The sequence below is a fragment of the Lampris incognitus genome, chromosome 6, assembly GCF_029633865.1.
Source record: "Lampris incognitus isolate fLamInc1 chromosome 6, fLamInc1.hap2, whole genome shotgun sequence".
NCBI lineage: Eukaryota > Metazoa > Chordata > Actinopteri > Lampriformes > Lampridae > Lampris > Lampris incognitus.
In genome coordinates this window covers 55,507,137-55,519,320 of record NC_079216.1, presented here as the reverse complement: position 1 = coordinate 55,519,320, position 12,184 = coordinate 55,507,137, and the positions used below count along the sequence as shown (strand labels likewise).

Genomic DNA, 12,184 nt, shown 5'->3' with positions numbered 1-12,184 from the left:
AACCAAGGCTGGCGAAGCTAATCTGATATTGCGGGTAATGGAGTCTCCTATCACTAGTGTGCGTTGCTTTACTCTGTCAACAGGAGCGGCACAGGCACGCTGGCCAGTAGGACTACCAACAGGGCTGATGAGCGGTGAAAACCGGTTTGCAGTCAGGGAGAGGCGACTGCAGACCAGGCCACATGATCGGTGGCTTGCTCTTGCAAGCCTTCCCACGCTGGTAAACTGAGCAAAACTCTGCCGCATCTGCCGATGAGGCTGAGCTAATTGCCAACAATAGCAGGTCTGCTGTCAGGCCCGGGGCTAAGGCTATCTGGAGTGCCCATCACGTCTAACGTAATCCTAGCCGAAAGAAGCTGCTGTAACTCACTGACACATTTCTCTAGTAGAGACAACCTATCTATAACTGCAGAACAGTCACCACACACCATCGTTTTAAATGAGGCTGCTTTGACTGCAAATGCAATAGCGCTAACTACTAAGCTGGACTAAGCTCAAAGCTAGTAACAAACTAGGGACAATAAGCTGCCTACTAACACAAGAGTCGTTTGAGAAAGATAACTAGAGAATCTAGTGGTAAGTGAACTAAGCACAGAAAATAGCTAAATCAGTAGAACAAATGAGGTTACGGCAGAATATAGAGAAGAGATAGTAAGAAAATAAACAGCAGTTAACGAGCTCATGAAGCCACCTCTCATGAAGGCGGAGGCCAGAAACAGCTGGCAGTGATGTCCATGGACCAAGACCAAGGAGCTGTCAACTTCAAAACTAATTTCTTGTGAAAACCCAGTGACTTTTGCTTAGGTCAGTGGTACTAACTAATTTTCGTAGGAGAGCCACTTATGAGTAAGACCATTCCTCAAAGAGCCACAGAGCTTGCAAAACATTTCACAAATACAAAGCAACACACACAGGCTATATGTCTACCCATGATCGCACGCTGTTACATAGCCTACGTTCTTTGATGTAACTTCAGTATGCTGCCATCTGCTGGATAATTAATTTCAATCCGCTAAAACAGGACACAAACGGAACCTATAGAAGTAAGTTATAGCTATGTTCTGATTGTTATCAGTGGATCTATATGAGGTGCAAAACAAGTCTCACGAGCTGCATGGGGTTTGCGAGCCGCGTAAAGAGTAACACTGGCTTAGGTTATGAAAACACTCCTCTGAAATGAGCAGTCCCACCAGGTTTGTAACCAAGTGAACCTGATGTCTCTAAATAAATTCCAACCATTTCAGAAGTGTAGTTGGATTTTTTGATAGATAGTAGAAGGAAGCTCCAGGGTCTGGTTTACATTCAAAAACTGCACACTCTACCATGTTTGCTGTCAAAATTTTCACTATGCAAACTCACTCTCTGTACTGACAATTCCGCTCTATTGCAGGAGGTTTCAGGTTTCTTTGCCCGCCCTGTATTTGCATATTAGACAGCAATTGGCTTTTGGATTTATGACGTGGCTTTTGGATTTATGACGCATCAAATCTAGTTTACCTGCTGTACATGCGAATCTTGGATTTTAGGGAAGTGCACGGACAGCTTCTCCTCCAGTAGAGGAACGTGAAAACACTGCTCTAGTGACAAACTTTGCATAAATACAAGTCAGTATAGGCAAGACCAGGCACAAACATAAGAAAAACACATTTTTGAGTGGAGGGGTACTTTTTAAGACGCTAACTTTCAGTCGCTTTCCAACTCTTTGTGGTCACTAATTTTGTGTTTCAATGCAACACAGGTCAAGTCAAGTAAATTTTACTTGTATAGCCCAATATCACAAATAACAAATTTGCTTCAAGGGGCTTTACAGCAACACAACATCCTGTCCTTAGACCCTCACATCAGGTAAGGAACAACTCCCAAAAGAAAAAAGAAAAAACCTTTAACAGGGAGAAAAAATAGGAAGAAACCTCAGAGAGCAACAGAGGAGGGAGGGATCTCTCTCCCAAGACGGACAACGTGCAATGGATGGTGTATTTACACATTTTACAGAATACAACAATTGAAAGAGGATAAAAGAATTATAATGGAATTATAGATGAAGAATATGATGAGGAGGATGCCAAGCAGTGTCCAAACATGTCCTCACCGACAATCTTTCTGTTTCGGTTGTCAGTTAACCGACTGTAAAAAGGGATTTCAACCAAGAGTCACAATGCTAACAGCACAGGCATTACTGTTGGCTTTGCCAGTTAGCATTTTTTAACCCTCGACCAATTCACTTTTCTTTTTTTTTGTATAGCCGTGCAGCCATATGACAACAGAAACAGAAAGAAATGTCAGTGGACATGCCTGTATTGTGTGATAGGCTATACTGAAACACAAACAAGGTGATCACAGAGAGTTGGAAGTGGCCATGTTTGCTGAGAAGGGAGAGAGTTATACATATTTTCATTTGAGATAGCTTTCTTGTTGGGATTTGCTTCTCCAAGCTGCTTATTTCAGATTTCTTTCCCTCCAGTTTTCCTTTCTGTACACCTGCTAAGTTTGGGAAACCACAATAAGCAGTGGGTACACTCTTTATTCTCAAAGCCATTACTTCAAACCTTAAGACAAATTTAATTGACCTGTATCTCTCAAACTGTTTCCATTTAGACTGATACATGCAAGACACCAAATAAAATATTCTGGTTGAAATGGATGCCATTGAGTCAGAGAGATAAAAGCTGAGGCTAGAAAGAGGCCCAGCGAAAGAGGGACTGAAAAATTGACGAGGAAAAATAGAGAGAGAAGCAGAGGGGGAGCGCTTTCAACGTAAAGGGAAAAAGAATCAAAGACAAAGAGAAAGAAAGCCGAAGCGGAAACTACTAAGAACAGATAGCGAGACAGGACAGAGGAGAAAGAGGGATGGCAGATGGGAGAAAAATGTTGGTCGAGATTAATGGACTTTAAAGGTCAGTCCAGCATGTTGTATAATTCAGCTAACAATAACTGTGATTGATGTGTATGCTTTGGGAGCATTCCTACTTCGCTCCCTGCAAGTTTCCCCCCTGCACTCAGTCAAGCTACCGAGGCTTTGCGTTTTAAGCTGGCAGGATTGCAGATTCAGTTAATAGGTTTCCAAGGAGCTGGAGTCTTTGATAAGACAAGGAACAGAAGGCCAACATCAAAGAGAATAGGTGAAAAGGTGGCGCTTTTGTCTCTGAGTATGTTCAATTAGCATGTCCTAACTGTACCGTCAGCGGTGCAAACAGGTCTTGCAGGGCAAAATCATTTGGAGCAATGTGGTTGAAGCTCCCCGTGCAGCACTCAAACCTTATTATCATGCTGACTTAACTATTAAGGAGGGTATATTCAAGTCATACTGCAGATCTGCTGAGGTGTGATATCAGAATGACATGAGGAAATATCCACAAAGTATACAGCTAGGATCTCATCATCCTTATCATCACTTTCCCCCTCACGTCCCACATTCAATTCACGCCCAGAGATGCTATTTATTTATTTATTTATTCTCTTCTCGATCTCATTTTAATTATGTTTCAAATAGCCCCCCCCCCCCCGCCATTGCACTAACCTGCAACTGCTCTTTGGCGCCCCTAGTCTTAATGTTAGGACTGTTCCTGTACTCCTGCTGGCGGAGACATAAAGGTCTGAAGGAGGGGGTGTACCATGTGTCGGCTCACCATGGAGAGTGGGAGGACATCCGAGAAAATGTGCTCAACTATGATGAGGAAGGTGGTGGGGAGCAGGATCAGGTATGATTTACACAGACACAAATGCATATACCGAGACTCTAACATGGGCACAGCGACACCAACTTGCAAACACATTAGTAGGCACAAATACACACACAACACCTACCACGCATAAATTCTGTCCCCTCACTCAGAAAGGGCATATATGGATACACACATTTGTATTTAGACAGGCTGGGAAGAAGCCCATAAGAGTACTAATAGGTCCTAACTGTGCCGGGTTTCAGGGCTCTCATTTATGGGGTTTCTGTATTAAATGTATAATAGACTTTCTAGACCATCATCCGGGCAAGCATATCAACCAATCAATAAATCAATCAAAAATGTACAGTGCACATTTCATACATTAAACCCTTATTGCTAAGATTTTCATTGGGAGTAACAAAGAAGGACAGGATTAGGAACGATTATATTAGAGGGACCGCTCAGGTTGGACGGTTTGGAGACAAAGCAAGAGAGGCAAGATTGAGATGGCTTGGACATGTGTGGAGGAGAGATGCTGAGTATATTGGGAGAAGGATGCTGAATATGGAGCTGCCAGGGAAGAGGAAGGCCAAAGAGGAGGTTTATGGATGTGGTGAGGGAAGACATGCAGGTGGCTGGTGTGACAGAGGAAGTCGCAGAAGACAGGAAGAAATGGAAACGGATGATCCGCTGTGGCGACCCCTAACGGGAGCAGCCAAAAGTAGTAGTAGTAGTCATACATTAAACCCTTATGTCAAAGTGCACAGATAAAAGTAGGTAATGATAAAAATAAAGCGAAAACAGGATAAAGGGAATGGGATAAAGAGAAAAACGTTAATAAAAATTAAGCCTTAATAAAGTAGACTGAAGAAAATATGTACGCATAAGGAAATACAATGACATGATAGGACCTATAGTTAATCAACAACAAAGTAAGAATGTAGGGCATTGGTCGCCCAAGGTACACATACAATTAGAAAAGATGTGTTCCAGGTAAGTGTTTATAATAGTCGCTGTTAAAGTTGCTGTTCAGAGTGCTGCTTCACCATGAGTCAAGAAGATCCTCTGAAGATATGAGGACTTCACAAGGAACATATTCATACGACATGTCGTCCATGTAGTCTGGAACAAGTCCGTTAAGTAAGAGTCCTGGCATCTATTCTGGCACTCTATAGGCTGTCTCTTCTGGATGCATGGGGTCTCATATCACAGAACCCTCTGAGGGGACGCAAGATGAGAGAACTCAGAAGTAGCTAAAGGTGGGGACGAAGCTAAAATGGTAACAACATTTGATAGTGTCAAGCAACCAACGGGACTGGTTGTTTGCTTGGTGCCATGAAATTAACACCAAATATAGATTCCCTGGAGATCAGGAAATTGGAGTTAATTAGTGGAAATTAAGCAAGTATATACAAATAGCTGTTAATGCCTTTATTCCTTTTAATAGTGCTGGTAATAGCATTTTTCCCCGTCTGCAATCAGATAATTAATTATTTGGTCAATCGATGATGGTGTTGTTGCCAGCTTCTCTTCCTAGACGGTGGAAATTTGTCTTAGTCAGCAGGAGAGACTGATTTAGTTGCAGAAGCTTTAGCTAAACTGCATTGTTCTGGGGATACACTGATGAGCCAAAACGTTATGACCACTCACAGGTGAACCGAGTAACGATCATCTTGAAACAACTGGCACATATCAAGGTCTGGGTCGATCATATGACAAGTGAACAAGCAGTTCTTGTAATCAACGTGTTGGATGCAGGAGAAATGGGCTGCAGTAAAGCGCATTGTAACTGGACCTTGGAGCAGATGAAGACGGTCACCTGGTCCAATGAGTCCCGTTTTCTTTTACATCACGTGGATGGCTGTGTACGTGTGTGCCGTTTACCTGGGGAAGTGATGGAACCCGGATGCACAGTGGGAAGACAACAAACCAGTGGAGGGACTGTGATGCTCTGGGCAGTGTTCTGCTGGGAAACCCTGGGTCCGGCCATTCATGTGGACATTAATTTGACGTGCCACCTACCTAAACACTGTTGTTAGACGAGGTACACCCCTGCTTGGCAGTGGTATTCCTTGATGGCAGTGGCTTCTTTCAGCAGGATAATGCACCCTGCCATACTGCACACATTGTTCGGAATGGTTTGAGGAGCATGATGAAAAGTTCAAGGTGTTGCCCTGGCCTCCACATTTCTCCAGATCTCAGTCCGATTGAGCATCTGTGGGATGTGCTGGACCAACAAGTCTGATCCACGGCAGCTCCACTTCGCAACTTACAGGACTTGAATGCTGGTAATGTTTTGGTGCCAGATATCAGAGCACACCTTCAGCGGTCCTGTAGAGCAGCGTTTCTCAAACCTCTCCTGGAGGACCACTTGTCCTGCATGTTTTAGATCTCTCCCTGCTCCAACACAGCTGATTCAAATGATCAACTCGTTATGCGCTCCCGAAGCTGCCTAATAACAAAACTGATCATTTAAATCAGCTGTGTTTGGAGCAGGGAGAGATCTAAAACATGCAGGACAAGTGGTCCTCCAGGAGAGGTTTGAGAAACGCTGCTGTAGAGTCCGTGCCTTGGCGGGTCAGTGCTGTTTTGGCGACACACAGAGGACTAACAGCGTATTAGGCAGGTGGTCATAATGCTTTGGCTCATCAGTGTAGCTTGGTGTCAGTTTTTTAGCTAAATAGACAACTAGATAAATAAGCTAAACAAAGAGCTTTTTTGATGAATATCACTTCTGTCTTCACCAAACGCAACCTTAAATCCTTTAATCCTTTCACCCTTTTTTCTCTCTATCTGTATGTCTCTTTCTCTCTCAATCTCTTTCCTCTCTCAGAATGCCTTTAATATGGTTGAGCTGCAGCGTTCTCTACAGCCCAGTCCAGCTCAGTCTCTTCGATACAGCTACCCACAATGCATCATCTCTTACCCGCAGACAAAGCCATCACAGGACAACAGCAAGAAGGCAACAATGCCCAATGGGACCGGCAGCGCAGCCATCGCCCTCCGTTTGGCCGTTCCCCCCTCTGAGACAGAGACCCTGCCGTCCCCTCTGACCTTCCGCCGCTCCCAGAAGAGCCAGTCCTTCTCAAGCCAGGATCTGGCCCGATACCTGTGCGAGATCATCAGAGACATGGAGCAACCAGGGGAGTCTGGCACCATGACCACACCTCGCCGTCCGTACGGAAAGGAACGAGGCCTGGCGGCTGTGCGCTCCCTCAGCTCCCTCAGTGCAACTCGGGAGTCTGAGGACGGGTTCCAAGGAGCCCGGGGTGGGGGAGGCAGGGTGCCGAGCCCCCGACTAGACAGGTTCAAAACCCTCCGAGCTGTGATTAGTGACTTAAGAGGAGACTCTGCTATCCACTCCAAGAATCCAGAGGACCACAGAGACAAACTGAAGGAGGGCAGAGGGCAGCCAAACTGTGAGAAGAGTGGGTAAGAGACCAGAACTTAAAACTGTGAAGGGAAAAAAAAACCCCAAAAAAAACAACACAAATCAAATAGTAGTTGGAGAGATCCAAAGGGAGAAAATTAGATGTGAGGCGAGGAGCTTGCCAAAGGGTGTATGTGAAGTCTGCTATAAATGTAATGTATTGATGAAACTTTGAACCTTTCAGCTCTTTGATATAAAAGTTGTTTACCAATGAATGATCTGATGTGATTTATTGTTTAACTTGACATGGCACTGTACAGTGTGTATATATAGGCCACACAACACACTTTTGGAAAGAGCCCTGTGTCGAAACAATATCTGTCATGAAACTTAAAAGAGGAACACTGGCAAGTTGGAGGGCCATGGTTTCCCTGAAAGAGCTGGTTTCTTTTTTGTTGTTGATGACGATCATGAAATCATTTACGTGGAAAATATTGTTTCATTTGTATTTTATCTATTTCCTTTTAAATAAATGAATATCTTTGATACTATTGGGCTTCTCATCTTGTTCAACCACGTCTTAAGTTTGTCTTTTAGACTTCAATATCTCCCATTTTTTGAACTTCAAGGCTTACTTTCATCGTCCAATGTGATTTTCTTTATATCATTATTTTGGCCTGCTGTTTTAGCATGTGAAAGTGATTAATAGACAGACTTAAGCAAGAGATTGTACTGACCTACTGAGGATGCATGGCTTGTTCCCCATATATATCTCCACTTGTTTTTTTCTGTGTGTTCTGGGCAGTTTGTAGGAAGAGGAAGTTCATAACTAAGACTCGGGTAGAAACAAAAGTCTTGTGCTTGTTTTACACAACCAGTCTTCATAGGCTCTGTTCAGGGGGTTAGATCAATATCAGGATTAATCATTCACCTCCTGGACCCCAACCTCTCTGACCTGAGTCTCTGGGAGCTGAACTCAGGCATGCCCCCCCCCCCAAGCCCACCGCCCCACTCCATACGTCATGGTTTGTATTAATGATAATGATGTTAAGCAGCCGTGACGTTGGAGCATGGCACGAGGGAAGCAGACAGAAGTAATTCATACAGCTGATGGTCTCCCTGTCCCTCCACCCACTTATTTAATGCATGAGTTTAAGGGCTATAGGAGCCAAAGTGCATGCAAACAATTTCCCCATTTAGCCTACTATGTTTAATTCATAACATCTTCTGCAGTATTATTCAACAAGCAAAATACCACGACGGTTCTCACTGAGCTGAAGAAACAGATCCGGAGGGGACCACTTTGACAACGGTTATTCATATGTCGTTAGCACATCTGCATTTTACTTGAAATTATTTTCCATAGCTGTAAGCCACGGATCGACCGCTATGTATTATTGATGCATACTGCCATCTACTGGCACGGTCGTGGCATCACATCAGAGAAACGAGGAAGTGTTTGATTTTAATTTTTCAACATTGTTCAAAATTCAAAGCTCAGTGGGGGAGTTCATAATAACAGCCAGCTGATGGACATATTCATTCCCAGACATACCATATCGATAACCCCAACTTTACTGTGTTATCCTCGACAACGTGAGAGCAAATATCAAAATAAACTAATTTCACTAAACCTCATCAACCACCAGCAACAACGAGATGTGGCGGAGTGTGGTGTCTGGATAGAAGCACCACCACGGCCCATGGTGGCATGATTCTTCCTCAGGCGAACAGGTGTTACAAAAAGGAACGTTTTTAAAAAAACATTAACATTTGTTGAAAACACAGTGATGAGTTTGCTTTTTTATAAAGGTAAGCACAGTTATTGAATTATTCATATCCTTATTGTTTCTGAAAATATCGAAACAAACGACAAAACCTCAGTCTGCCAACAAACATCCACAAGATCTGATAGATAGATAGATAGATAGATAGATAGATAAATAGATAGATAGATAGATAGATAGATATAGATACACTATATGTACAAAAGTATTGGGACACACCTCTTAATTGTTGAATTCAGGTGTTTCATTCAGACTCACTGCCACAGTTGTATAAAATCCAGCAGCTAGCCATGCAGTCTGCATTTACAAACATCTGTGAAAGAATGGGTTGTTCTGAAGAGCTCAGTGAATCCAAGCGTGGTACTGTCATAGGATGCCACCTTTGCAATAAGTCAGTTCATGGAATTTCTTCCCTGCTAGATATTCCACGGTCAACTGTAAGTGGTTTTATTGAAAAGTGGAAGCGTTTAGGAACAACAGCAACTCAGCCACGAAGTGGCAGACCACGTAAAGTCACACAGCAGGGTCAACAAGTGCTGAGGCGCATAGTGCGTAAAAGTCTCCAACGCTCTGTTGACTCAAGAACTGCAGCGATCCAACCTTCCTCCGGCATTAACATCAGCACAAAACCTGTGCGCCGGGAGCTTCATGGAATGGGTTTCCATGGCCGAGCAGCTGCATGCAAGCCTTACATCACCAAGCACAATGCCAAGCCTCGGATGGAGTGGTGTAAAGAACACTGCCACTGGACTCTGGAGCAGTGGAAACCTGTTGTGTGGAGTGATGAATCACACTTCTCTGTCTGGCAGTCTGATGGACGAGTCTGGGTTTGGCGGATGCCAGGAGAACGTCACCTGCCTGACTGCACTGTGCCAACTGTAAAGTTTGGTGGAGGAGGGATAATGGTAAGGGGTTGTTTTTCAGGGGTTGGGCTAGACCCCTTAGTTCCAATGAAGGGAAATCTTAATGCTTCAGCATACCAAGACATTTTGGACAATTCTATGCTTCCAACTTTGCGGGGAGAGTTTGGGGAGGGTCCTTTTCTGTTCCAGCAGGACTGTGCCCCAGTGCACAAAGCAAGGTCCATTAAGACATGGTTGTGTGAGTTTGGTGAGGAAGAACTTGACTGGCCCGCACACAGCCCTGACCTCAACCCCATCGAACACCTTCGGGATGAACTAGAATGGAGATTGTGAGCCAGGTCTTCTCGTCCAACATCAGTGCCTGACCTCACAAATGCTCTTCTGGATGAATGGGCAAAAATTCCCACAGACACACACCAAAATCTTGTGGAAACCTTCCCAGAAGAGTGGAAGCTGTTATAGCTGCAAAGGGGGACCAACTCCATATTAATGCCTATGGATTTAGAAGGGGATGTCATAAAAGCTCCTGTAGGTGTAATGGCCAGGTGTCCCAATACTTTTGTCCATATAGTGTAGATAGATAGAGATAGAGACAGCGATAGAGAGACAGACAGACAGATAGACGGATAGATAGATACTTTATTATCACTGAAGAAATGTGTTGCCATCCACATCAAAATGCACTGTACAGTTTATAAATGTACCATATATGTATACACACACACACATAAATACAGTCACACATAAATACACAATCACACAAATACACAGGAACAGCAACATGCTATAAACAGACGTGTATTCGTAATTGGCTGAATGTAAAGTCCAGGTGATTTTGCTGGTTCAACACTAGTGGTAGACACTGTACGTCTGCCACCAGGTGTGTTAGTTGGCCCAGGAGCAAATCACCCCTAAACCTTCAGCACACATCATGAAGCATACCTGACAACTCCCTCAAATCTAAAATACTGGCCCCAAGGGGATCCAAGAGGTCTCAAGTTAAACATGTGCTCACTGTGCAACAGGCGTATCTGTGTTCACCTCGGCGGCGGCAGCGTCACAACAGCCCAGGCAGCGCTTACCCAGGACGAGCGGCGAGGAAGACACTGTGTCACTGCATCCTCTTCTATCAGAGGATGGATTTCACTCAGTCTGTCTGATACGATCTCGGTGAAGGATGTCAAGATAGGAGGCGGAGGTTGGGGATGGGGTGTGATGGGGTGGGGGGTGGAGTGGGGAGGCCTGGTTCTAGAGGAGCGGTGGGCGAAGGAGAGCGTTTGATGTGACAGCTGGAGATTGTGAGAACGAGGGGTGACAGAGCCCAGCAAGCATCCACAGCTCAGCCGGTCGCTCCTTCACTCCGTCAACTGTCTGAAACTACAGCTCCGTTTACCCTCGTGCCATCTGTGTGTGTGTGTGTGTGGGGGGCGTGTGTTTCATTCATCTAGTCTTGTAGGAACCAAACACCCCCATAAGGATAGCAAAATAAGAGGTAAGCTTTCTGGGTGAGGGTTGAGGTTAAGCGCAGGTCTAGTATTAACACATGGACGGATAAACGTGTGTGTGTGTGTGTGTGTGTATGTGTTCATCTTCTTGTTCATCTGTATTTGTGAAGACCAATTTGAGTCTTCAACAACAAGCGTGAGGACATTTTAACCAGTAAAGGTCCATGTTAGGGTCAGGACTTGGGTTTAGGTGTAAGTTTGGCATTACAGCTAGGTTAAGCTTAGGTTTAGGGTTAAGGCTAGGTGGGTAGTTCGAGCAGGTAGGTTAGGGGTTGACGTCAGGGTTGGTAGGGGAGCAAGAAAATATCGATACACCTGAGTATCGCGATATTATCTTTAGTGATACCGTATCGATTCTCAAAACCACTATATCGATTTTTAGTTGACAAACATTTTGTGTTGTGTGTAATCCCACGAGCGCTAGATAACAGCGTTGTCGTCTATCTTCAGCCATTTGACTCTTCCACTCCAACCCAACAACGCAAACTGAGACAGGAAGTAGCATCAGCACAAAGAACACAGACCTATGAAACCGCAATATATCACCTTTCTTACAGTATCGCAATATATCACCATACACTGAACCATACCCCCTGTATCGTGATACGTATCGTATCGCCAGATTCTCCCCAATACACAGCCCTAAGGGTCAGAGGTCAGGGAATTAATGTAATCAGCTAAGATCCTCACAAGTATAGAAAAACAAGTATGTGTGCGCGCGCGCTCACTCGCGTGTGTTTCTGTGTCTACCCCTCAGGCAATGGATCAGAGGAAGTGACATTGTGGCGTGGGCCTCTGTCAGTCGCCCAGTAAAGTGGCACGCGTGTCAGCTGTACTGACAAGCACGCTCATCCCGCCGCCCAGCGACGGCGGCTGCAAATGTGGGACATGTCTTGTGACAGAGCAACACAGCCTACACGACAATTCGGCGCACAGACGGGACACGAGCATTCAAGTTTGATGTGAGGGTGGTGGGGGGGGGGGTCACAGATGAGGG

General features: G+C 44.6%; 1 protein-coding gene across 1 annotated transcript in view; it reads left to right on the top strand.

Annotated features, from left to right (window-relative positions):
* LOC130114377 (neural-cadherin-like) overlaps positions 1-7,098 on the top strand; it is a 157,464-nt gene extending 150,366 nt beyond the window's left edge. The window contains exons 32-33 of the mRNA XM_056282241.1: positions 3,544-3,698; positions 6,496-7,098. Coding sequence (XP_056138216.1) covers positions 3,544-3,698; positions 6,496-7,098 — 758 coding nt within the window. The remainder of the gene's footprint in view (positions 1-3,543; positions 3,699-6,495) is intronic.
* The last annotated feature ends 5,086 nt before the right edge of the window (positions 7,099-12,184 follow it).